The sequence below is a fragment of the Littorina saxatilis genome, linkage group LG17 (genome assembly GCF_037325665.1).
Source record: "Littorina saxatilis isolate snail1 linkage group LG17, US_GU_Lsax_2.0, whole genome shotgun sequence".
NCBI lineage: Eukaryota > Metazoa > Mollusca > Gastropoda > Littorinimorpha > Littorinidae > Littorina > Littorina saxatilis.
Genome location: NC_090261.1, coordinates 11,622,269 through 11,650,078, shown reverse-complemented (window position 1 = coordinate 11,650,078; position 27,810 = coordinate 11,622,269). Strand labels below are relative to the sequence as shown.

General features: G+C 40.1%; 1 protein-coding gene across 5 annotated transcripts; it reads right to left on the bottom strand.

Annotated features, from left to right (window-relative positions):
* Positions 1-112: 112 nt before the first annotated feature.
* On the bottom strand, positions 113-27,810 carry LOC138952492 (L-asparaginase-like). Of its 5 annotated transcripts, XM_070324176.1 has the most exons (15): positions 27,440-27,810; positions 23,608-23,728; positions 21,707-21,733; positions 16,934-16,963; positions 13,887-14,001; positions 12,972-13,097; positions 11,432-11,515; positions 10,876-11,002; positions 10,280-10,392; positions 9,391-9,576; positions 8,929-9,042; positions 8,167-8,379; positions 7,412-7,659; positions 4,600-4,699; positions 113-3,043 (listed from the first exon to the last, which is right to left on the bottom strand). In XM_070324176.1, the coding sequence occupies exons 1-15, from the start codon at positions 27,606-27,608 to the stop codon at positions 2,798-2,800; spliced, it is 2,019 nt and encodes a 672-aa protein (XP_070180277.1). In that variant the 5' UTR covers positions 27,609-27,810; the 3' UTR covers positions 113-2,797. The 5 variants fall into 5 exon arrangements, with proteins under 5 accessions (XP_070180277.1, XP_070180278.1, XP_070180279.1 ...); XM_070324177.1 differs by lacking the exon at positions 21,707-21,733; XM_070324178.1 differs by lacking the exon at positions 16,934-16,963 and having other exon boundaries at positions 27,440-27,809.

The window sequence follows — 27,810 nt, the reverse complement described above, 5'->3', positions numbered from 1 at the left end:
GGATGAGTGGTAGTGCTGATAGAATTAACCCTTATGCCAGGTCCAGATTCCCAGGTCGTGTGTAAGCACGAAAAAAATGTAGCCCAATTTAATCACAATATAGTTACCAGTCTTCTTTCAAGTTGAGAAAAGCAATGAATGTTGACCTGCTTTTGATTTGAGTCTTGACTCCAGGTCAGTTTCCAATAACGCATTAGACTTCACCGGCAGGCACATTGTTGTGCCCTTAGTACGATTTTAGACAAGTGCCACAGCCGTTGGTTGATCATATTGTCTTGACTCCAGGTCAGTTTCCAATAACGCATAAGACTTCACCGGCAGGCACATTGTTGTGCCCTTAGTACGATTTTAGACAAGTGCCACAGCCGTTGATCATATTGCTGTCTGCTCAGATCAAACGGAACCAAACATCGCCCACTAGTAGACATTTTCTTTCCTTAAAATCTGGTAGATTTTATACTGTTTTGAATCATCACTATAATGATATCTTCATCAGAGCTCTTGTTTTGATTCTGGCTGATTCCCCTGATAACGGCTGACAGTATATTATACACAAAAACAGAAGCAGATCATGGGTCACAATATTCTCAGTTTATAAATGCACCACGTACTTAACTAGTCATTTTAATGATGAGTTGACCAAACACTAAATGGCTGTATGAGGTATGTTAAAACAAATTATACTATTTTGGTCCGATGGTTTGACTAACCCATACAATTTTCACCCAAAAATGAACACTGATTATAGGACAGACATATTTTAACAATAAAAGAAAGAAGCACAACAAAAAGGCACTAAATTTACCCCTCTGTACAAACAACTTCCATTAGAATGCTTAAAACACACCCCAGTTGAAAGTAACTGCTATGCACCTATTTTGCACCTTTTTTCTTTCAAGGGCTCAAAACTTTTATGCAAAAGTTGCTATTTTAAAGCAAAAGGCATTCCTTTCTTTTCCTTTTAAGGGGACAATAGCAAAGATTCTACTCACTATTGCACAACCACAATACTGTACAAAACATTCACATAAGTCACGATCGCCAATTGTTCAAGAACAGTAAAACAATACCTTTTTTCATTCTGCACATTTTCTGTATACTGGGTTAGGTTAACTGGTATGAAGTACATGCAGTGATAGTTTTGAGAAACATTTTAGACTTTTGTGAATTCTCAGCTGTCACAGTTTTGCAAGACATGACCAAACCTAAAAACACTGGCTCAAAAGTCACACACTCTTGACAGTATTGTTTTTTGTGCTCAAAATCTCAGCTGAGAGACAGTCATATCAGGCTTTCCTAATGATATGTGCAAAACATCAATATACATTTTCAAGATTACCACATTGAATATCGTTTTCACTCGGGATGGTTGACAAATGACACTTTGAAAATGTTCTAACATGTACATCAAAGAACACACACATACACACACACACACGTTAATAACAGACATGACATAACAGCCAATTCTCAGAAAGCTCCATAAGTTTTCAGCAGTGGTACCTTTTTTCATGGAGAACACAAAGCTGTAGCCGGTTTTCAAAGCTGACTGGTGTTGTCTTGTGAAATACTCACCCTGTGAAACTTTCCTAAGATTAGGATAAGGATAAGATGATATCCTGTTTGGGAGGTTACCCTCATGGAAATTTGAGTTGCTTTCTCCCTGGGGAAAGCGAACTGCCATACAGTACGGCACTACTCTATTTTTCTTCTTTTTCCTAAATGCGTGTGTTTGTGTTTCCAAGCCCTGGGACTTTCGCTGTGAACTTGGGATCTTTATCGTGCATATCATATGAGTGCACACGGTTGTGTTCAGACACCGAAGAGTCTGCACAAAGTTGACTCTGGGAAATAAATTCCTTGCCAAATCTGGGATTCAAACCCACTCCGATAGACACGTGGTTTTAAAGCCACCAGCGCTGCTATCTCCCCGCCCACACAGGGCACACATAAGTTGCTCTTGAATAAATGCATGCAATGGTGCGTGAAACATGAACGCTTATTTACTTTCTAATACCACTCTGTGAAATAGCACTTAGTAACTGTCTGATGTCGATTTCTGAGATACAGCACTGTGGCTGCTGTCCCAGGGCAAAAACATCATAATTTTGTGCGTGTGTGTTAGAACGCTCTGTTTGATGATCAATATTCTGAAACATGCACACACCTGGGTAGCCCGACTCTTGTTGTTGCCAGCTTAGCACTGGGAAGAAGTGATCCTTTTCCCACCAATGGGATAGTAAAGTAAAGAGAGTGAAAAAAAAAGAAATGCATCACCCTGAATAAGACAAATACCCAAAGTCGTCAGTCATCATTGTTGAGAGAATTGTTTAACTTCTAAACACTAGTCAAACAGTTCTACACTACTTTCTTGTGCAATTTTGCTGAACACACACATGCCAAACAGCCTGTTCAATAGTGCAGAAGGTGAAACTCCAGTCAAGTGTGACTTCGTTTGTCAGTGGTATGACCTCTGAAGGTCTTTTTCCTTTACTTTGGTAAGCGGACGTTTCAAGTCGTTCCCGTTTCATTCTTTCTGATTTGCTGTGGTTATACTCTGTCACCTCAAACAGATTGTTTCGGCTTTTTGTTTTATTACTTTGGCTTTGAGTTGAATGCATGAATCCTTTCTGTTTCTTTCTGTGTGCATTACCTTCAATGTGAGCTGATCACACATAAATCTTTGCTTGTTTCATTCTTTTTTCTTTACTCTGAGCTGACCACCCGAATCCTTTCTGCTTCATTGTTTTAGCTTATTGTTTACTGTCTCTATGAATGACCACAAGTCCTTTCTGTTTCATTCTGTTGGCTTTACTCTGGCTACCAGCCGACCGTTCACGTTCTTTTGGTTATCTTCTGAATTTGTGCCGATGCTCATTGCCGCTGGCAGGGCTCCACCTGGTGACATCATTTGAATGACTTCGGTGTGACCCAGTTGCTGTGCGATGCCAAGTGGGGTGAGTCCAAAGACATCTTGCAAGTTGCACCGAGCACCGCCACGCGTCAGATACTTGACGATGTCCTTCCTGTCACTGCTCACTGCCTGAAGCAAGAAAAACAAAGATAATCAAGAAGCTAGGACAAGACAAATACCAATGGCTTTTATGCCATATATGGGGGAATAAATTCTTGTTCTCTTAGCTTTTTTGTTCAAATGAAAACAAGTCGCGTAAGGCGAAAATACAATATTTAGTCAAGTAGCTGTCGAACTCACAGAATGAAAGTGAACGCAATGTAATTTTTCAGCAAGACCGTATACTCGTAGCATCGTCAGTCCACCGCTCATGGCAAAGGCAGTGAAATTGACAAGAAGAGCGGGGTAGTAGTTGCGCTAAGAAGGATAGCACGCTTTTCTGTACCTCTCTTCGTTTTAACTTTCTGAGCGTGTTTTTAATCCAAACATATCATATCTATATGTTTTTGGAATCAGGAACCGACAAGGAATAAGATGAAAGTGTTTTTAAATTGATTTGGACAATTTAATTTTGATAATAATTTTTATATATTTAATTTTCAGAGCTTGTTTTTATTCCGAATATAACATATTTATATGTTTTTGGAATCAGCAAATGATGGAGAATAAGATAAACGTAAATTTGGATCGTTTTATAAATTTTTATTTTTTTTTACAATTTTCAGATTTTTAATGACCAAAGTCATTAATTAATTTTTAAGCCACCAAGCTGAAATGCAATACCGAACCTCGGGCTTTGTCGAAGATTACTTGACCAAAATTTCAACCAATTTGGTTGAAAAATGAGGGCGTGACAGTGCCGCCTCAACTTTCACGAAAAGCCGGATATGACGTCATCAAAGACATTTATCAAAAAAAATGAAAAAAACGTTCGGGGATTTCATACCCAGGAACTCTCATGTCAAATTTCATAAAGATCGGTCCAGTAGTTTAGTCTGAATCGCTCTACACACACACACACACGCACACACGCACGCACACTCACACGCACATACACCACGACCCTCGTCGATTCCCCCTCGATGTTAAAATATTTAGTCAAAACTTGACTAAATATAATGAGCGTTGTTCATTCGACAGCTGGTGATAGGCACATGAGGACATAAAAGGTATTAAACAAAATGAAAGGCCGGTGTACTTGCTTGGGCACCCTGTATGGTATGATAGGGGATGGGAAATGGTGGTAATTAGCGGTGATCTTATTTTAATAATCTGCTTCAAACAACATAAAGATGGAGGACAAGGAAAAGGTTGGTACAAGCATAACTGAGGGCCCCAGTGGGTGATGCCTAGCACATCACACAAATGATTTTGATCAGGTTTTAGAAGTGGATACTTCAGCCAAGAAACACAACCCGTTTGGCAAGTACTATCAAAGGCAAGTAAATCCAGACATTAAACTGAATTAAAGTCACCAACAAACCTCCTTTTTAGATGTGTTTGTTTGCCGTCCTGACAAATCAGTTTCAAATATGCACACATAAGTAAAACAAAGTTGCACGCCTAAATAGAAAATGCAAGATTACTTTCATCAAATGAGTTGAAAAATGTAAAACCTTTTTTAAAAAAAACCTTTTATGTAACAATTCAATTTCAAACTCCTGGCGTGCCAAAGCAAGACTCACAATGTGAAGAGGTGTTCGGTAGTCATAGTCACAAGAGTTGAGGTCAGCCCCTGCCGTGTGCCACGCTTTGATGGTGTCCAGATCATCCACTGCCACTGCACTGTTAGCAAAACATTGAAAGTTACAGAATTAAACCAGGCTTGTGTGTGTGTGTGTGTGTGTGTGTGTGTGTGTGTGTGTGTGTGTGTGTGTGTGTGTGTGTGGAGAGTTTCAACCTGTTACAGTGAAATGAGGTCCGTTTGTACTCTCTTTCTGTTTTCTTTGTGTAGATTTACTTGAGAATACACAAGCAAAAGTACTTGAAGAAAGAAGGATCTCTTCTCAGTCACATTTGTCAAAATGACTGCATGATGGCTTGCATAGTACTTACTGTCTTTGTTAAGGCCTAAAAAAAAAAAAGTGTGGTTACGGTAACCCAACCTACCCTATTTTTAGGGGCCAACCCTATAACTTTTTATTATGTAAAGCGCTTTGTGTGTTCGAAAGCGCTATAGAAATCACCATTATTATTATTATTATTATTATTATTACATTTGTCAAAAAAAAAACCAAAAAAAACAAGAAAACGAGTGCAGAAAACGCAATGAAAGCGAAAGCGCTCGAGTCGTCATGCAGACGACAGACGATGCAAGGGAAATAACTCCTACTAAAAAGGCCCAACAGACGCTTGCCATGACAAAAATGGCGGCATCTTCTTCGGTTGCGAGTGCTACACGCTTGGTTGCTCTGCTAATGGCAAAGTGCGACCACCAAAATGAACTCAAACAAATTGCAGTTTATCCAGAGACTTTACATGTGAGTGAGCTGTTTGGCGCAATTCATCCAGAGATGAATATGAAGAGATACGGCGCGACAGCTTGGGGTTACTCTGATGTCACAGCCGCGTGCACAAACCAAAATGGCTTCGAGTTGTCATGGGGGCTATTAAAGACTCTGAGGATGGCACATTAGATCCAATGACTGAAAATCGCTTGTGGGTAGATTTATTTGAGTGAGAATTAAGCCACAAACATCAATTGAGCCATGAACTGTTTTCGTCTCGAATTCCTCTGATCTTCTAAGTTTTGTTTTTTTAAAAGGCAAGTTTAAAATTTTTCAAAAGAATATCCATAGTCGCACACTTATTTCCCTGTCAAGTAGGTTTAATTTGTATACATTAGAAAACAAGAAGGGCAAAGCCCATACGACTCACATGCTTGACCTTGACCTTTCCATGACCTTGACCTTCAGCTAAACCTAGCAATGACATACACTAAGAACTGCTTTACACATTTTTCCAACCAAAATACATGTGACCTTGACCCAAGGTCAAGGTCATCCAAGGTCATGCAACACAAAGCTGTTAATTCAAGACATAGGAAGAACAATGGTGCTTATTGGCTCTTTCTACCATGAGATATGGTCACTTTTAGTGGTTCACTACCTTATTTTGGTCACATTTCATAAGGGTCAAAGTGACCTTGACCTTGATCATATGTGACCAAATGTGTCTCATGATGAAAGCATAACATGTGCCCCACATAATTTTTAAGTTTGAAACAGTTATCTTCCATAGTTCAGGGTCAAGGTCACTTCAAAATATGTATACAATCCAACTTTGAAGAGCTCCTGTGACTTTGACCTTGAAGCAAGGTAAACCAAACTGGTATCAAAAGATGGGGCTTACTTTGCCCTATATATCATATATAGGTGAGGTATTAAATCTCAAAAACTTCAGAGAAAATGGGAAAAATAGCTGTTTTTTAGACAACATTTATGGCCCCTGCGACCTTGACCTTGAAGCAAGGTCAAGATGCTATGTATGTTTTTTTGGGGCCTTGTCATCATACACCATCTTGCCAAATTTGGTACTGATAGACTGAATAGTGTCCAAGAAATATCCAACGTTAAAGTTTTCCGGACGGACGGACGGGGGGGACGGACGGACGGACGACTCGGGTGAGTACATAGACTCACTTTTGCTTCGCATGTGAGTCAAAAAAGTGATTGCCTACCTTCCTATCCTAATTTTTTTGGCTATGACTATGTTACCTCAACCACACCTATTTTTGTGTGTGGCCTAATGACAAATTACTCAACTGAAAGAATTAACAAACAATGGTACAAGCAGACAGACAGATAGACATGCTAACTCTCAGATAAAGTCTCGCCCCCATCCTCTTTCTACGACACAAAGAAATTACCTGTAGACGTTAATAGTTTAACAAATGTGGCCAAGGCAGGGTTGCCTTGCATCAGAAAGTAAATAACAATATTTTTATTTATTTATTTATTTTTATTTATTTACGAAGATTTATATCGCGCACGTATCTCACCACACAAGGCGACTCAAGGCGCATGTTACCTATAATTAATGCCGTGTGAGATGGAATTTTTTACACAATATATCACGCATTCACATCGGCCAGTAGATCAACAGCCTATAGGCGCTGCATCCACCTTTCACGGCACAATACAGTGGAACCCCCCCCCCCCCTTTTAAAACTTCTTCCGTTTTAAGACCTTACTTTTTAAAGATTTTCTGTTCATAACCTGTGTAAATTTACCTCCATTTTAAGACTCCCTCCGTTTTAAGACCTGATTTTCTCAGATTGTTTGAGGTCTTAAAAGGGGGGTTCCACTGTACTATTACTTCTTCTAATGATGATAATAATGATAATAATAACCTCCTGACAGTGACCTATGTAAGAGGTTTCATATCCATGCTAAAAGAAAACAGTCACCTATGCGCTATGATTGAATTATATGTACTCTCAAGTTTCTTGTTAAGTTTTTCCAATATGACTTGGCTTGAGGTTGCAACAATACTTGCCCGCAGAGAGTGATGCCGATGCGTATGCTGGTCCAAGGCAAGATGGCCCCTGTCTGCACCAGAAGGTTGATTACAGGTAAACTTTTGGAAAAGACAGCGTCTATAAGAGGAGTATCTCCCCTGTGGTCCTTCTCGTGAACAGACGCTCCGTGGAGCAACAGAAACTGGACGATGTTCAGGTTTCCCATAGAGCAGGCCACGTGCAGCGCTGTGCGACCGTCTTGGTTCGGTGACGACACATCTGCTCCCTGATTTGTGACGGAAAAATCGGATACATTTTAAAGGCTGTGGTTTGAGATATTGAGCCCTCAGGATTTTCTCTAAAAGGGATAATAGATCTCAATCTATACTAACATTCATGCAGGCTGAGACTACAACAACTATTGAAACAATATTATTGACTGAGAAAAGAAACAAAAAGAGTAAAATAATTTTTATTACTGCACTGTGAAAATATATATTGATGTCATTTTTATATCCCAATGCAGAAATAAACGAGGCATATAACAGATCAGCAATTGGACAGATATTTTCTTGTTCATTGGTACCTGTGATTTAAGTACAACTTTCGGATCGGTGAAATTTCTCTACATTGCAGGTGACCTGTCATGACAGGTATAGTTTGGTAAAGATAGTAAACAAAGGGACAACAGAAGTTTTTCTATCATGGGAGGTGTCCTTTCATGGGAGGGGCCTCTCATTGTAGGTATCAAGTCATTCTGTGAAATAAAACGTTAGGTATATACAGCACTCACAGAATTAGCAAGCTTCTCCAAAGCAGCCACATCACCAGCCTTGGCAGCAGCACAGAAGAGACTAGGGAAGAGAGCGTTGCGAAGTCTGTGGACCTCTTCTCCCGTGCTGAGTGACAGCACCCTAGCCACACCCTCAATAAGGTCGTTGTCCATGAGCGAGATTTCCTCTTTTACGGTCACTGTCAGCTCTCCTCGCAGATTGCGTCCCAGTTGCTGTTGGAAACCATGAAGGAGGCTTTGTTGAGACTTTGTGCTATGTCAAAGCTCCTATACTAAGAACTAACTAACAAATTATTATTAACAAACCTCACAAGCCTCTAAACTTATTAGGGATATGAACTGGTGATGTGCCTAATGTACTGAGAATGCCTTCAGTATCACATGGAGAATGAGTCTATAGAACTAGAATGCATGGCAAAACAGGAGGCAATTAGCTCAGAAGTCATGGGACTATGCTAAAAACAAAAACCAACACACTTGATTGTTGGAAAATAAAGGGTTATTTTATTTTTAAAGTATCGATCCACATGCCTGGCTTCATCCGGCTTAGTGATATTTTACGTCTTGCAACGAAACCCTTCTTAATTTTTATTGAAGGTAAAACAAAACGATAGTTTAACAATTAACACATGGAAAATCAAAAAAACTACTTTAGTCCATATTCTGCTGACAATTTAAGGTGACATCCATACCCCCCCCCCCCCCCCCCCCCCCCCAATGAATCAATGAATCATCATTCTTCTTGTAAAAAGTGGTGTTCACCTTGGTCTGTATGTCTCGTGTCCAGCCCTCTTTGCCCAAGATGTAGCTCAGTTTGCACAAGGCTGCCTCTGGGGTCATGTCACACCCTGGTATCACCCCAGCTTTCTGCAGGGCCTGTGCACAACAAATAAATATATCAATAAACAAATAAATAAAAACCAAAAATATAAATAAGTAAATAATAAACACATAAATGGGGGAACAATAAACTTTCTGCTTTTTATTTGTGGATATTTTCAACCAGATGCCAGTAGTTTTTTTTTTTTTCCCCAGTCGAGTTTGGTACCTTCTACAAAAACTTTGCTTTTTTTTTTTTAATCACACTGGAAAAATCATAAACCCCTATTAAGACTTAAAACTTTTACCTTTTTTAAGACTGTGCCCTGCTTCTTAAGATTTTCTGGTCATAAGTAATGTCCCTACATTAGCCTTTGACAAAGAGCAATAAAGCAAAACTCTGACCACTCCCGTAGCGTAGGCTGGGTCCACATAGCCACGGCTGCACTGAGTGATGTTGAGAATGAGCACGCCCCACTTGGTGGCCTCCGTGAAAAGGTCAATGATGTCTTCACGATTACTGGGCGCATTGCCGGCTCCATACGTCTGTAGGACCACACCTTGCGTGGGAGGCTGTAAGAAGGCTCGAACCTGAGGAGGAATAAAATGCACAGTGATATATTGATTAAAACATTCCAAATATCTTTGTTCGGTGACGAAAATGACTGTAGAACTAGAATGCATGGCAAAACTGGAGGCATAGCTGAAAAGTCAGGCGCTATGCTAAAAACAATAAACAAACATAAGTAAAAGGCATGAAAAAAGTTCAGCTCACCATCTCAGACCTGGTCAGATTTGTACACTTTGTAAATGTGTAGGTGTTTAGCATGTGAAGATTTTTACACTTTGTAAATGTGTAAGTGTTTAGCATGTGAAGATTTTTACACTTTGTAAATGTGTAGGTGTTTAGCATGTCAACATATCCAAGATAACCTCAACAAGTTTTTCGTCGACAAACAGCCGAACGACAAAACACTATTCACTGCTAAGACTCCTGATCACTCAGGTGAGTAAAAAAAAAGATAGTTGAACAAGCTAACATGTGACCGGTTTGCATAAGAAGAGTGCGACATTTTTAAATTTAAGGTATGAATGACTGTCGCTGCAAGAAGGATAACAAGACTTTAACCTGGTATTTGTAGTTTTAAAAAGAAGCTGACACCTATGATATTCTAAAGTTAGAAGATGACACTGATTTATACTGAACTTCGCTGAATGTTTTCTGCTCTAGCTCTGACTGTATCTAGACACTTGTGTTTCCGAATCATTAACAGTTCGGGATCTCTCGTCTTACCGTCTGTGATGTAATGCCAGGAAACAGTCTCAGGATACCCACATTTTGGCATAGGTTAGTGTGCACATGAAACTTCTCAGTCTCGCCACTGCGAAACACTGAAGGCCAGTCAACTGCAAGGTAGCAAATATAAAATATACAGAGTTGTATCACACTGCGAAACACTGAAGGCCAGTCAACTGCAAGGGAGAAAATATAAAATATACAGAGTTTTATTAGTCCATTAAAAGCATATGATACAGTGGCTAATGTTAGGTGTGTATGTGTGTTTGTTGTCTTTTGTTTTGTTCTTTTGCGGAATGGGGTGGGGGGGGGGGGGGCACACCTTGAGTGCATCATCCATATCATATGTAATGTATATTCAAGTGAGGGACTTGAAGAAGCCAAAGAACTAACTAAATGACAGTTTGAGACAGACAAAAATCATTGGCAATGTAATGCGACAATTAATACTTCTTCCTTGACAAATGTAATATAGCCCGTAAATATCATACAGAGTGTGAAACAAGCTGGATTTGTAATAATGTAAATATCCTACAACAGAGAGCTTCACACAAGAAAAGCGAAGATAGATACCATGTGATCTCCACTCTTACCATGTATGTTGATCTCCAGTGTAACTAAAGGTGGCATATTCGGTGAGTCAAATGCTGTGAAACTTGATGAGTCCATCTTGACGCTGCGATTCCCGCGGAAAACCTTCTCGTTAAAACAGAGCAGCACCTGTAAAATACAAAGAACATTTTTACTGACACCAGAAAGTCATTCTTGCAAAGATAGGCTGCAGATCTCCCCTAGGATACGCGCTCTTTTCTGAGGAAATTGACTGCCCATAATCATGTAGTTTGGCCTCCCACATCGATCCAAGAAAATCAGGTTTATTAAAAGTAAACAGGCTTACAAAGGAGGAAACTTAACAGACATAACCCCCTCACAAACAATAAACATCTAAACAAAAAATTTAGAAGACAGGCATGCTTTAAAAATAGAAAGAAAAAAGTTTATGGAATGTTTAATTACAGACAAAACAAAACATTCTCTAGAGCTTCGACCTATCAGTCTTTGAAGTGGACAGGCATGCAGTTTGAAAACAGATATTATTTCAGTGAATAAACTGTATAGTCATTGATGTAAACATTACACATGCAGTACCTCCGGGATGTTGTAAGTTCCTGCGATGATGAGAGAACTCAGAAAATTGTCTCTGCCATCACTTCGCACTTCATAAATGGGAATCTGAAAGAAAATCAAAAGCTGCTGAGTAGAACATTTGCCTACAGGGACTCAACAACTCCCTTGATGCAACCTGAATACAGTGCGCCCCCTCCCCCCCCCCCCCCCCTTAACACCTCCAAAAATCTGAGACAAGAAGGGCAAAGCCCATACGACTCACATGCTTGACCTTGACCTTTACAGCAATGACATCATACACTAAGAACTGCTTTACACATTTTTCCTGCCAAAATACATGTGACCTTGACCCAAGGTCAAGGTCATCCAAGGTCATGCAACACAAAGCTGTTAATTCAAGACATAGGAAGTACAATGGTGCTTATTGGCTCTTTCTACCATGAGATATGGTCACTTTTAGTGGTTCACTACCTTATTTTGGTCACATTTCATAAGGGTCAAAGTGACCTTGACCTTGATCATATGTGACCAAATGTGTCTCATGATGAAAGCATAACATGTGCCCCACATAATTTTTAAGTTTGAAACAGTTATCTTCCATAGTTCAGGGTCAAGGTCACTTCAAAATATGTATACAATCCAACTTTGAAGAGCTCCTGTGACCTTGACCTTGAAGCAAGGTAAACCAAAGTGGTATCAAAAGATGGGGCTTACTTTGCCCTATATATCATATATAGGTGAGGTATTGAATCTCAAAAACTTTAGAGAAAATGGGAAAAATGTGAAAAATAGCTGTTTTTTAAGCAACATTTATGGCCCCTGCGACCTTGACCTTGAAGCAAGGTCAAGATGCTATGTATGTTTTTTGGGGCCTTGTCATCATACACCATCTTGCCAAATTTGGTACTGATAGACTGAATAGTGTCCAAGAAATATCCAACGTTAAAGTTTTCCGGACGTCCGGACGACTCGGGTGAGTACATAGACTCACTTTTGCTTCGCATGTGAGTCAAAAATCAGGTCTTAAAAAGGAGATTCTTTAAATGGAGGTAAATTTACAGGGGTTATGAAAAAAAAAAAACCCATTAAAAATAAAGGTGTTAAAAGGGAGGAAGTCTTATATTGGGGGTCTTAAAAAAGGGGTTCCACTGTATAGTTTTAGAATTTTGATTATCAATTATGAGTTTGTCAGGTAACCATGTCTGTTTGAGCATTTTTAATTCAAGAGTTATAAGCCATTAAAAAACCCAAAAAAAACGCTTGAACTTACATGTAGATAGACATTTAGCATTAATAACAAGTTCTGCATGAATTGTATCCCTTGTAACAGAAAAACTGCCCGACACAAACAAACCAAGAAACAAGTCGGAGTGCAATACAATAAGCAGTGATCATTTTTTAATTATTTTTTTTAAACATTTGGTCCTAAAATATCCTGTACTTAAGACTTTAAAAGTAACAAAGAATTATCGCATGGTTATACAGATATTTGTAAGAAAGAGAGAGAGAGAGAGAGGTTAAAGCTGAACAGATTTTTGTTGTTGGCGGTGGCGATGTCTACCTGAGATCCTGTGAGGATAATAGGTTTGCCCAGATTTTCACACATAAAAGACAACGCAGAAGCTGTGTATGCCATGGTGTCTGTTCCATGAAGGACTACAAAGCCATCATAATTTTTGTAGTCTGCCTGAAACATGACACAAACATATTGTGCGATTACAATGTCAATAATGATTCTTTTTTTTGTTTCCTTGCTTTCTACTGGACCGGGCCAGCTCTCCCTAAAAAATAACTATACCTTTTCCTTCTTTCTTTAGTATTGTTCTTGTTTTATGTGATTCTTGTTTGTGCTAAACATAAATAGGCTGAAAATTAATTATTACTGAAAACAGCAATAAATTACTCTGAAAGCTCCCATCACCGGAATACATACATGTAGCAATCTTGAATTGTAAATGCAATTTACATCACGTGTAAAATCAATTTCTCACAAAGCTTCCAATTATGTTTAGCAATTTTGAAGAAATAATAACCCTAGACACAACCGTCGAACGCAGAAGAAGAAGAAGAAATAATATTGATCAGTTGCTAAAAGATCACACACACACATAACAAAAAAACCAAAACTCCAGATTTATCACCCATTAACTAAATACCTTTATCAATCATGAATGGTAAATGCAATTAATTTGTTGGGGAAAAAAGAACACACTCACACAGAAAAACTCTTAACATTCAATTTAAAAAAAAAAAGACAATCAAACCGCCCACTCCTTCAATTTAAGATTGTGGGCAGCTACTCCCTCATTCATTTGTTCGAGTGGGCTATTACGTGCCCCCCCCCCCCCCCCCCCCCCCCCCAAATTGCGATTTAGACAGGCATATTACTCTGTTTTCATTACACAATTCCCATTTGATCGATTCACTGCTGAAAAAAATTCACATCAATTAAAAATACTCACAACGCTCCCTTTACCTCAATACATTTGGCAATTTTGATCCAATCCTCTCGCGTCATGTTGGAAGAATCGAGCAAGGGGCTGTACTCATGTATCTTGTACACAATGTTGCGCTTAGTTTGATGCCTCGAACTGACCGGATGACAAGCAAATCATGCCATAAACATTTGCCAGGAGTTATCAGAGAACAAGCAAATCTTTTCAATAAATATTTCCAATACAGTGGAACCCCCCAATTTAAGACTCTTTCCTTTTTACGACCTTCTTTGTGTTCAGACTTTCTGTTCATAACCTCTGTAAAATTACCCCCATTTTAACACTCCCTCCTTTTTAAGACCAGGTTTTCTCAGATTTTTAGAGGTCTTTGGTGGAGGGTTCTACTGTACTAGATTTCCTGAAAAGTACTGCTGTGACATGGTGTTTCACAAAGAGAAAACTAATGAAACTCCCGTCAGATATCGTAAAACTAAAAGGTAGAAAAAGTTCATGCATCCAGTTAAAAGGGAATGTAACCACAAACTGCAAGTTTTCAATCAACATAATTGGATGAAAGAGGGTTTGTTTAATAAATGTCAACAAAACTTTGACAAGCAACTGTTTGTGTACCTTTCTAAGTTATCAGAAACTTCCACCACACAATGAACATGATCACACCTGTGTGACATCAAAAACATGCCAAAAGGTTTACAAGAAATAGCAAGAAAACTGACAAGTATGACGAGTATAATTATGTAACAAAAGAAATATTAATACACAATAGATGATATTCGGAAATAACTCTGTAAGGTTATTATGGATTGTGGAAAAGTTGCTTTTCCTAGGCAACACTGGGTCAAATAATTTAGCCAAGAGACAATTTGGAGTCAAGCGTCTTGCACTGATCTGTGTTTTGTGCACTACTCGCTCAATGCTCTGCTCTTTTCATGCGGAAGTAATGCACATCAAAGCTGCCTTTTACATCCTCAGTGAAAAACATCACCTGCTATGTGTGTTGACATGCCACTTGCTACAGCGTTACATTTTTTTGGCCTCAGTTAAATGTATTCCTCCCCCCCCAAAAAATCTTCCCCAACTTAAAAAAACACGACTGAGTTATTTCTGAATTGATCTACAAAATAAATGAGAAAAACGTATGCATTCATTTCACCAAGGCAATCAGGTATGCACATACAGAATATTCACTGACATTATAAAATCACAAGCTGTAAACAGGCACCTTACCTGAGAGCTCAAGGCCTTTTCTGCCTGCAAGGTATTTTGAAATGTGTTGTCCTGTCAATTCTCTTATGTTCATACATTTATGACTCTCCTGAGTAATCAGCAGACCGTTAGGTCAATTGAATGTTTTTCAAGCTATATAGAGCTTACAAATTTCACACACTGATAGGTTTTGATAATCTTCAAACAAGACACAAGTTTGGGGTACCATCCTCAAATTTCAAGGTCACAGTGGAGTCTTGTTCCGTGTAAAACAATGAAACATTCCAAATTTCTCAAATGTCTGACAAAAATGTTTTTGAAACTTTACATACTTCCACAGTTTGATCACTTCTAGACATGACCCAATTTTGGTTGATCCTTGTCAAATTTCAAGGTCACAGAGGGGTCATGTTTGGGCCAACAAATGGAAAATTACCACTTTCTCAAGAAAGTTCTATGAAACTTCACACGATCCAGGATTTATAATCTCCAGATATGACCTGCATTCACTTGATGATGATCGTGACCTCCATCAAATTTGAAGGTCACAAAGGGGTCAAGTTTGGTTAACAAAAATAACATTTTTGTTTAAGCTAGGTAACTGAAACTTCATAATTATCATGCATTTCCTTTGATGTTTTTAAAGCAGGATCTTTGTGCAAGTCAAACACTTCAAGGATTTGCAGATGACCCCTAGACATGGCAGTTTAGATCTTAGCTGACACTAGTCAAATTTGAGAGAGAGAGAGAGAGAGAGAGAGAGAGAGAGAGAGAGAGAGAGAGAGAGAGAGAGAGAGTCAGAGACTAGAGAGAGAGAGAGAGAACGAGTGTAATGGTATAAGCACAAAGCGGTTGCTTCTATTACGACCAGCCCTCGCCCTAAAGAGGGATTACACTAATAATAAATGTTAAAGGAATCAAATATTACATCAAAAAAGAATGTCAAAATGACTTACGCACATGAGTGCTTTTCGTACATCTTAGAGGATGAACATTAACCCAGTCAAAAAGGTAAACACATGCAGCAACATGTAAACAAAAGCAAAACAATTCAGAGTAAAAACGATTAGCTTTGCAACACCTGTTGAAACACAGCAATATAAAATAACGTAATCAGCTAACCTCAAAAATCAACAAGCGAAGTCTTTCAAAGAAATAAAATGTATGACGATGAAAATTTAATAAGCCAGTCAGTGAGTGAAAGTGCAAGTAATAAAACATAGTGCAAAAATCAACACTCACAAATACTAAAGGCAATCATATTTTAAAACTGAATGGAAATTAGGGTAGGAATTAAGAATCTCACAGCTTCTAGTTTCTTTCAAACCACCTAGCTACCATTAGTTTGTGGGTTAGTTACTGTTGGTTATGTATCATCTGAGAAGTGATACATTTTATGGACAAGAATTTGAAGCATATATAATTATAAGCCACTTTCCACTAATTTGACATTTTGTTACCGCTAATGATAGATCTTTATCACCTGAACAGTCATTGGTTTCCTGACACAAAAGTTCAAAGCCAAGCCACCTTCCACTAACTTGTTAGTTTGTTACCGTTAGTTACCTCATTGTCACCTGAAATTTCTTTTGCTTTATGACACAAAGTTTAGCAACTCTACACATGCTCAGCTTGCTGTCAGTACAATCTCAGTTCTCACAAGATGCGCATCCCAAAAAATACATGTATAAATACACCTCTTAGTGTCTGTGCTTGCATCCTCACAATTATTTTCCATGCATCAGCACATATATGCAAGCGTATGAATGAAAACTTCCACTGATCAAATGCCAGGGTTCCAGACAGCACGAACAGTTTGACAGTGGGTAATTAGTGAAACGCACAACAATTTCCATTCGGTCACCTATTTCCAGCCGTTGAATTTGATAATTCCCTGAAAGTACAAAGGTAAAATCCTGATATTTCAGAGTAACATGACATGCTTCTGCATAAAACACATGCAAAACATTTTTCTTCTTTTCCATTCACATTTTCATTTTCTCCTACATATGTATTTGTAGATGAAATACATGAAGAATGAATATATATATACACCTGTATTTCAAATCACTTATAGGACCATAAGGAGCATCCCTATCCTCAGTTATATACATATATAGTACGTGGTATGTGTGCGTGTGTGCGTGTGTGTGTGTATTTGCATGGAGTGTAAAGAGATACTGATTTACATGTGTGCCATCATTGTATCACTCTTTTTTTTCTTCTAATTTACAGTGTATTCAAAAACCAATTTGTTTAATGTTAACAGAAGCTGTGAGAAATTAATGACAAAATGGGGTTAAAATGTCACGGTAACACAAAGAAAACTGTATAGCCAGGATACATATGATCACATGCCATCTATTACACAATTAATAAACCAAGTGTTAATGTTAAATCTTATTGAAAAGAAAGAGCAATTTGTTTACCATACACATCAAGAAACGTATCAGTTAAGCCATGTGCATATGGGTTTTTCTCCAGAGCTGGGTACCATTTTGTGACATGCATTCTTAGTCCTTTAAATAATCACAACATAAACTAGAATGTATTATCTTGAAACATAAACACCAGAAATATACTGATCGTGAGTGGGGACAAACAGATAGACAGACCCCCCAAAAAAAACAAGACAGTGAAACCTGGAATATAGAGGGACTGTAACAAGCAGACAAATCGCCTCATGCATGTCATCATTTCTTGTCTGGCTTTATTGGATGCTTGCTGGTCTTCAGGCAGTGACTTTTCACTTTCCAGTTGGAAGTGCCAACCCCACTCCCTACCCCCTCCCCCAAAGCGGAAACTTTGAATCTGCATGGAAGAGTACACCTTTTCATTTATCTCCAGAGCTCTTCCTGTTCTACAACCATTCCTACCCTAGCCAACCCACCTCCCCCACACCCAGCCAGTATGTGGGCAGAGAGGTTGTCTGCTCAAGGCCACCAGCACTGTCCACTGAGAAAAAGGCTACCTGGCTGTGTCTAACTTTGACACTGACATTATGGTCCGGGAGGACACTGGCATTATGGTCGGGGAGGAATGTGTGTGTTAATGATCAACAAAGCAAGAAAACTGAAGGGTTCACAGATGAGGTAACCCACTGTACACCTTACTGGTCAAGGCTGAGGAAGAAAAAAACAAGTCGCGTAAGGCGAAAATACAATATTTAGTCAAGTAGCTGTCGAACTCACAGAATGAAACTGAACGCAATGCCATTTTTCAGCAAGACCGTATACTTGTAGCATCGTCAGTCCACCGCTCATGGCAAAGGCAGTGAAATTGACAAGAAGAGCGGGGTAGTAGTTGCGCTAAGAAGGATAGCACGCTTTTCTGTACCTCTCTTTGTTTTAACTTTCTGAGCGTGTTTTTAATCCAAACATATCATATCTATATGTTTTTGGAATCAGGAACCGACAAGGAATAAGATGAAAGTGTTTTTAAATTGATTTGGACAATTTAATTTTGATAATAATTTTTATATATTTAATTTTCAGAGCTTGTTTTTAATCCGAATATAACATATTTATATGTTTTTGGAATCAGCAAATGATGGAGAATAAGATAAACGTAAATTTGGATCGTTTTATAAATTTTTATTTATTTTTACAATTTTCAGATTTTTAATGACCAAAGTCATTAATTATTTTTAAGCCACCAAGCTGAAATGCAATACCGAAGTCCGGGCTTCGTCGAAGATTACTTGACCAAAATTTCAACCAATTTGGTTGAAAAATGAGGGCGTGACAGTGCCGCCTCAACTTTCACGAAAAGCCGGATATGACGTCATCAAAGACATTTATCAAAAAAATGAAAAAAACGTTCGGGGATTTCATACCCAGGAACTCTCATGTCAAATTTCATAAAGATCGGTCCAGTAGTTTAGTCTGAATCGCTCTACACACACACACAGACACACAGACACACGCACATACACCACGACCCTCGTTTCGATTCCCCCTCGATGTTAAAATATTTAGTCAAAACTTGACTAAATATAAAAAGAGTACTGCTTTACTTATCTTGTAGGGGCGGGGATGTAGCTCAGTCGGTAGCGCGCTGGATTTGTATCCAGTTGGCCGCTGTCAGCGTGAGTTCGTCCCCACATTCGGCGAAAGATTTATTTCTCAAAGTCAACTTTGTGTGCAGACTCTCCTCGGTGTCCGAACACCCCCGTGTGTAGACGCAAGCACAAGACCAAGTGCGCACGAAAAAGATCCTGTAATCCATGTCAGAGTTCGGTGGGTTATAGAAACACGAAAATACCCAGCATGCTTCCTCCGAAAGCGGCGTATGGCTGCCTAAATGGCGGGGTAAAAACGGTCATACACGTAAAAGCCGTGGGAGTTTCACCCCATGAACGAACAAACAAACAACTTATCTTGTCAATGAATGAGGTTTGTTTGTTTGTTTGCTTAACGCCCAGCCGACCACGAAGGGCCATATCAGGGCGGTGCTGCTTTGACATATAACGTGCGCCACACACAAGACAGAAGTCGCAGCACAGGCTTCGTGTCTCACCCAGTCACATTATTCTGACACCGGACCAACCAGTCCAAGCACTTAACCCCATAATGCCAGACGCCAGGCGGAGCAGCCACTAGATTGCCAATTTTAAAGTCTTAGGTATGACCCGGCCGGGGTTCGAACCCACGACCTCCCGATCACGGGGCGGACGCCTTACCACTAGGCCAACCGTGCCGGTCAATGAATGAGGTTAAAATGCTTGTAATTTACTGAACGTCATAGACAATCACTATGTGCAAGTATTTCTAATTCTTTCTTTGCATGCCAAAGATGTATTAGTTAATGAAATCAATTTGTATGGTTAAAATGTCTCAGTTGAATAAAGAAAGATCACCTTCGTAACATGGTTTCCACTGGTACACAGCTCTGGAGAATAACCCATAATTATACAGAATTCGTCTTTCTAACTCTATGGTAGTCTACTTAATGCTGCTTGTTAATTGTTACAAAGCATGATACAGATATCGACTAGTAAAACAATTATTTTTGAGACGTTTTTGGCGAATTAAATTAACCTCAGGAAGTCTAAGGAATATTCGCTGTGCTGAACTTTAGACACAACTGCAATGATTAACTCGAAAATGCTCCTTAATTATTAAATTAATCAAATCACTGTTAACAGAGGAATGGTTTCAGTAACCAAACTCTTCTGTGTTAAAGTCCTGAATCTGTTCATCAACAAAAATAGTGTGAAGAAATTACAGTCTGCAAAGATACCCAGCGACAGCGTTTAAAATGTGATTAATTGATCGTTCAAACACCAATTTTAACCCTTAGGCTGGTTGTCGCGACATATGCCGCGCTACTTTAAGTGTACTGTCACCTGGTTGTCACGACATATGTCACGCTGCTGGCTCAGTTTGTTTGGTCGGTTCCGATAAAATATCTCCCATGGATGCGAAACCTATATGACTGTTTTTCTTTATTTTTCTCTCTGTTATTTCACCGGTGGCTATGCAACATGTGTTACAGAATTGCACCAGTGTAAGGGTTAAGGTATCCCTGGTATGTGGTGACATCATTACAAATCACAAACCTAACTGTTTCCTTATGGAATGATTAAAAAAAACGTTCTCAGTTTTTGGCCACGAATATCTCAACAGGTCAACTACTGGTTTGTCTTGCATCTCAGTTCCCCAACTCCAGAGATATTGTAATGATATAGAAAAAAAGAAGAAAATACAAATGAAAATTAGAAACCCATGGTTAAATATACAAATGTATCCACAGAACAAGTCGCGTAAGGCGAAAATACAACATTTCGTCAAGCTGTCGAACTCACAGAATGAAACTGAACGCAATGCAATTTTTCAGCAAGACCGTATACTCGTAGCATCGTCAGTCCACCGCTAGTGGCAAAGGCAGTGAAATTGACAAGAAGAGCGGGGTAGTAGTTGCGCTGAGAAGGACAGCACGCTTTTCTAGATCTGTACCTCGACTCTTCGTTTTAACTTTCTGAGCGTGTTTTTAATCCAAACATATTATATCTATATGTTTTTGGAATCAGGAACCGACAAGGAATAAGATGAAAGTGTTTTTAAATTGATTTCAAAAATTTGATTTTGATCATAATTTTTATATTTTTAATGTTTTTAATCCAAATATAACATATTTATATGTTTTTGGAATCAGAAAATGATGAAGAATAAGATGAACGTAAATTTGGATCGTTTTATAAAAAAAATATTTTATTTTACAATTTTCAGATTTTTAATGACCAAAGTCATTAATTAATTTTTAAGCCAGCAAGCTGAAATGCAATACCGAAGTCCGGCCTTCGTCGAAGATTGCTGGGCCAAAATTTCAATCAATTTGATTGAAAAATGAGGGTGTGACAGTGCCGCCTCAACTTTTACAAAAAGCCGGATATGACGTCATCAAAGGTATTTATCAAAAAGAAAGAAAAACGTCCGGGGATATCATTCCCAGGAACTATCATGTAAAATTTCATAAAGATAGGTCCAGTAGTTTGGTCTGAATCGCTCTACACACACACACGCACAGACACACACACACATACACCACGACCCTTGTCTCGATTCCCGCTCTATGTTAAAACATTTAGTCAAAACTTGACTAAATGTAAAAAAATGAGACAACACAAAATATCTACCTTGAACCATCATCATTTGACAAGTTCCTTTGAAGCATGAAAACACAAAGAAGGAAAGATGAAGTGAGAATTAAGCGGTCATACAGTGGTACAAAAATTGTACTTGAACTTCTGCAGGAGGTCTAAAGCCATGACAGAACTTACACTAAAAGTATTTTTTTAATTTTTCCTCGATGAATTCTACTGCCTTAATTTCTCAACATTGTGCTTGTACTTCTTGCAAGAGATCTCCAAGCTATGGCAGAACTTCTCAAAATTGTAGCCATGTGGCAGTCTCAGCTGTTGGTCAGTGTGTTTGTTGCCCCCCCCCCCCCCCCCTGTGATGAAAGGACACCCTTCGGACCAGCTAAGTGTGTCCCTACATAGCAGGTGGCCTGTCCTGACAAGTAGAATTCGGTCAAAATTATACTTTATAGACAAAGCGACAACAGGTGTCCTTTCTTGGGAGGTGTTCTCTCATCAGAGGGGCCTCACATCACAGGTACCTCTGTAAGTGACAATTAGGTGGTCATAAAGGAGTATGAAAAACGTCTCCATGAAAGCAACATTCATGAAAACCCAAGGATGGAATGGTTGCTGTACGCATGTCACAGATGACAAATGTCACTTTCTGTAGAATAGGCAAAGTAAATGGCAGAGGAAAAAGAGATATTATTTCATCGGCAAATAGTGTACAATGTACTTATGCCATAAACACAAACAAAACTATAGCAGCTTGATACCATATGAGGCTGCTTCTCTTCTAAGAAGAAGTCAACCCTAAGTGGCTTATATAATGTAATGAATCTTTCTTATTATAACAAATCATTAGCAATAGCATGAATCATTAAAATGGATGATCTCTATTTTAATTGCGTGTACATGTACTTGCTTTAAGTTGCTATGTTTTTTTTGTGCTAGATGAAAAATCAACAATGCACATGCAAATACAGTTACCAGCATTAGCATTTTGGCTGTGCGGGCAGAGGTCTTGAATCAAGAACAGTGCATCATGAATGTCTCTAACAAATTCATTCCTCTGATATTCTGTCATCACCCAGAGCAGAAATAAAGAACAATTAGTTAGAAACTATGGAGTCTGGGACAACATTAGGACTCAATTTTTGTCATTTTTTCTTGAGTGTCCTTAACCACTAATATAATCAAATGCATGAAGCACTCAGTTAAGGTTTACTTGAAAAGACATGCTGTCAAACAGGAGTGAGTTTAATTGGCTAAGGCCAAAAAAAAAAAAAAGATCTGTTTACGGTAACCCGACCGACCCTATTTTTTTCGCGCGACCCTAGACTTTTTTTTTGGCATTTGGGAGAAAAAAAAATCTTGTTTTTTTTGCAAAATAACGTAAAAATATGGTTTTTTGGAGAAAAAAAAAATCCCGACCTACCAACCCTATTTTTTTTGCCTATGTTACCGTAAACAGACCTTTTTTTTGGGGGGCCTAAGTTAATTAGAGCGAAAAACAAAGGTATTTATTTATTATATTAGCATATATCATGATTGTATTGATTGTATTTATTGTTCAAAATGCCCCCAGGGGTTATGGACTAATAAAAAAACTTGAAAACTTGAACTTGAGATTTGAGCACACCAGGCAAACACAGCAGTCAGGACCAGTGCCACAAACACCTCTTTGAAACCAATAACGATGTGTCTCACAGACATTGAATGCTTGAGCTATAAATAGCTATAAACGCTCAAGGTGGACAGCCTTTGCAGAGCAGCTACTGTGACAAGGGGGACTACCCAAAAATGTCACTCAAATGACAGCCTCTTTTGCAAACCCTAGTTTTAAGTTCAAACACACATAGTGAACAGTGAAGCAAATGTGTGCATCACTGATCCTGTCTCTGTTCTAACATTTTAAAGTTATTAAATTAATTAATAAAAGTGTGTCTCCTTACGGAAGGGCAAGAAAATGCTTCAGGTCCTCTGGAGACAGAGTTTTCTTGGCCAGCTCTTTATCATGGAAGATGGGCAGTGACCGCAACTTTTCCTCCATACAGTTTGATTGTGGTTCATATGCTAAAATTAGAAATCAGTGTAATATAATTATTACATATTATATATATAAATTATACATATATTTATTTATTCTATTTACGAGGATTTATATCGCGCACGTATCTCACCACACAAGGCGACTCAAGGCGCATATGTTACCTATTAATGCCGTGTGAGATGGAATTTTTTACACAATATATCACGCATTCACATCGGCCAGTAGATCAACAGCCTATAGGCGCTGCATCCACCTTTCACGGCCTATTATTCCAGGTCACACGGGTATTTTGGTGGATATTAGCAATGAATTATAAACTGTTTAAAACTGCTTTCTTGTAAAACCCCAACCTTTGTATCATTTATTATTTATAGCCCTGTTAAGACTGATTAAAGATGTGGTTGAGGATACATAAGGAGCATTTTTTCCCCTTTATGATTGTAATTCTTTCATAATCAACATGTTTTTTCATCCTCAAACCATGAATTTCTTGCTCACTCACACACACACAAACACAACATTCTTTTAGCGTATCAGTATTTTTAGAATATAACAGTTCTATCACATTCACAAACTATTTCTCTTTCTATCTCTCTCTTTCTCACACACACACACACACACAGTGACACACATAGTGACACGTACGCACACATATACGCACACAGTGTCACACAGCTATTTTTGAAGGAATGGGAGGGTTGGATCTGGATCTGGATCTGGATAACCCGCCTGGGTTGGTGGTTGGCGGGTGCGCCACAGAAGCCGACGACGACTATCAACGTGACGTTTTTTGGGTGTGCGCATCTAAAAGAGTCTTAAAAGTTCACTGTACACAAGGTGGATATAGTGTACAACTCCAGCTGGTCTTCTTGCTGCTGTACTTGCGGTTTTAGTCCGTTTGCCCTAGAATGTAGGCTTTTCAAGCACAGTTAAAAATGCTATGTTACAATGTTAAAAACTGGATAAAAACTACTGAGGCTCTCACACTGGTTTCTGCCCCCCTAACGCCGATGAGAAGGCGCTGGGCGTGGTCAGGGTGACGGTGGCTTCGCTCAAATTGTTCCACTCGATCACTGTCTTTATAAAGAACGAGTTCCTGTATTGATCAGTCTTTGAGGTAGGAGCTTTGAAACAGCGGCTGTTGTTGGTTGCCTGTCTCTGGAGGATGTTTTGGCTCTCATACCCCTCGTAGGCTTTTGGCTTGACTCGGCGCTGAGATACGCTCACCGGGGTGAGGAAGGAGTCAGGGGGTAAGGCAGGTACAAGTCCATTGATGATTTTGAACAGCATCGTCAGGCGAAGTTGCTGACGGCGTTCCTGGAGTGTAGGGAGTTGGAGGTACTCTAGCATCTTGGTGACGCAGCCTGGGTCCTTGGACACGTAGTCTTTCATGATGAACCTAGCGGCTAGGCGTTGGATGCGTTCGAGTCTCTCAACGTCTTGTTTGTAGTAGGGGTCCCAGACCACCGCCCCGTACTCAAGGGTGGACCTGACAAGAGTGATGTAGGCAAGGCGACGGCACTCACGTGGGCAGTTCCGGAGGTTCCGGCGTAAGAAGCCCAGGATAGATCCTGCCCTCTTGCAGAGACTGGTGATGTGGGGGCCCCACTTCAGGTCGGCTGAGATCTGTATGCCGAGGTACGGGTTCTGTTCGACCTGTTGGAGGATGGTGTCTCCGAGGCTGTAGAAGTAGTGGGATGTGGATCTGGTGGAGAGGACGTAGCACTTCTTAGCGTTGAACCTCATCCCCCACTGGTTTGCCCACTCTTCCAAGCTCTTTAGGTCTGCCTGTAGCGTAAGGTGGTCCTGAAAGGTGCGGATCTGGCGGTAGAGGAGACAGTCATCCGCAAAAAGTCTGACAGACGACTGGACTGAGTCTGGGAGGTCGTTGATATGGCACAGGAACAACAATGGACCCAGCACTGTGCCTTGCGGGACACCGGACTCGACCTCTACCTCTTCAGATGCCTCGCCCTCCAGTACAACCCTCATCTTCCGCTTGGTCAGGAAACTGGTCAGCCAGTTGTGGACACTTCCCCGCACACCGTAGTGGGCCAGCTTGTGGAGTAGTTTCTTGTGCGGGACAGTGTCGAAGGCCTTGCTGAAATCAAGGATGGCGACGTCAGTTTGGTGGCCAGCATCATGGGATGACAGAATGTCCTGCATGGTGGTGAGCAGCTGGGTTTCACATGAGTGGCCGGTCCTGAACCCATGGTTGCGGCTGGATAGCACTCCATGTTGTTCGAAGTGCTTGTGAAGATGGTGGCAGATGATGTGCTCAAGGAGCTTACAGGCGACCGAGGTCAGGGATACTGGGCGGTAGTTCTCAGCTTTGTTCCTATCTCCCTTCTTGTAGACAGAGGATATGTTCGCTGATAGCCAGTCTTTCGGGAGCTCGCCTGACTCGATGGAGGTGGTGAATATCGCCGTCAGGGGTGGGGCAATGGAGTCAGCGCACGTCTTCAAGATGCGGTTTGGTATGCCGTCTGGTCCCGATGCTTTGTTGAGCTTGAGGTTCCTCAGGAGTTTTGCAACACCTTCGGTAGTGATGGTAATCTTCTCAAGCGGGGGGACTGGGGTGCCTTTCAACTCTGGTGGAGGAGAGTCATCACGCTTCGTGAAGACGGACTGGAACTGTTGTAGCAGTATCTTGGCTTTGGAGGTGCTGTCGCTGTGTAAGGAGCCTTCTTTGTAGAGTGGCGAGACTCCAGCGTTGTCCTGTCTGCGTGACTTGACGTATCGCCAGAAGGGTTTGGTGTCGTTTGTCTTCAGGCTCTCCTCGATGGTGGAGTTGATGTGGTTCCACTCCGCCTGCCGCATCTGGCGTCGACATTCTTTCTGGGCGAATCTGTAGTTCGTCCAGTTGCCAGTTTTCTTAGCTTGTTTGTAGAGCCTCTTCTTGCGTTGCAGGATTTTCTTCATCTTGCGGTTGATCCACGGTAGGCTGTAGTTACTTCGCCGGAGTGTGGATGGTATGAAACGCTCGACGGCAGCCATGAGTGACGATTTGAAGCGGGTCCACATGGCCTCTACAGATTCACCCTGATCTTTCATGGTGTTGATCTCTTCTGCTAGGTGGTCTAGTTCAGTCGTGATGTTACTCCATCTGGCTTTTGAGTAGATGAGTTGTTTCCTTGGTTTTTCCTTGATGCGATGGGGGTGGATATCCACATCGGTGATGACGATGCTATGGTCTGATATGCCTGGTATTGACCTGGAACTTTTGCAGAGTGATGGGTTTGAGGTGAAGACCAGGTCGAGGATGTTGTCTTCACGCGTTGGTTGGTCATGAATCTGAGTGAGAAAGTTGGTTGTGGTGGTGTCAACCAGGAATTGCTGCACTGACCTCTCTGGAGCTCCTGCCTCTACAGCGCCACTGCTCCAGTTCACGTTGGGACAATTGAAATCGCCCACAAGTAGTACGTGTACGTTGTACGTTGTCTTTTGTCATACAATCTACATCTTTAATTGGCAAAATATAATCATGCCAAGAGGGGAAATCGTGTCTATCAGTTTCAAGGGGTATAAACAACAGTATGTTAGTGCCATTTCTGTTATCAAGGAAGGGAAAACGATTCAATTTCAATAGAAGAAGAAAAAGACATCCACACACACAAGCGCGCACAACACAGACACTCAAGAGCACACAGACACACACATAGGATATACACACACACGGGCGCGTAAAACCATAACCGTGTTAATGACAAGATTAACCGTAATATTGATCAAACCTCCATTCTTGGTCACCATTCCAATGGTTCCTCCGGTGTACAAAACCAGAACCCGTGCCAGCCTCTCTTGGTCCGCGACATTTTCTTTTTCGAAGCTAGTCAGACGATTCAGTAGAGACTCTTTTGGGAACTCATGGAGATCAACGCTTGGAAGCCTCTTTTGTTCCATGTTTTAGTTCTTCAAGCAAGTTGTTTTGCCCTTCGCAAGAGCAGACGAACTTGCGTTGAACTTATCAACTGCAAACAAGAACGACCTTGACCTTTTTGGAGAATCCTTTATCAGTGGAGAAAGGAGAAAATAATAATGTTCTATCGATTTGTTCCATAATAGTGTTACACTTTCAGTGCTAGGTTCTTTCTAAGCAAAAATA

Bases quoted from the DNA above. Each gene is read 5' to 3' on its own strand.
- LOC138952492 (XM_070324176.1), bottom strand. From the start codon at position 27,608: ATGGAACAAAAGAGGCTTCCAAGCGTTGATCTCCATGAGTTCCCAAAA. The intron at 23,729-27,439 runs GTTTGATCAATA...TTCTAATTTTAG, and splicing joins AATGGTGACCAAGAATGGAG to CATATGAACCACAATCAAAC. The intron at 14,002-16,933 runs GTGACCGAATGG...TCATCCGGTCAG, and splicing joins AATTCAACGGCTGGAAATAG to TTCGAGGCATCAAACTAAGC.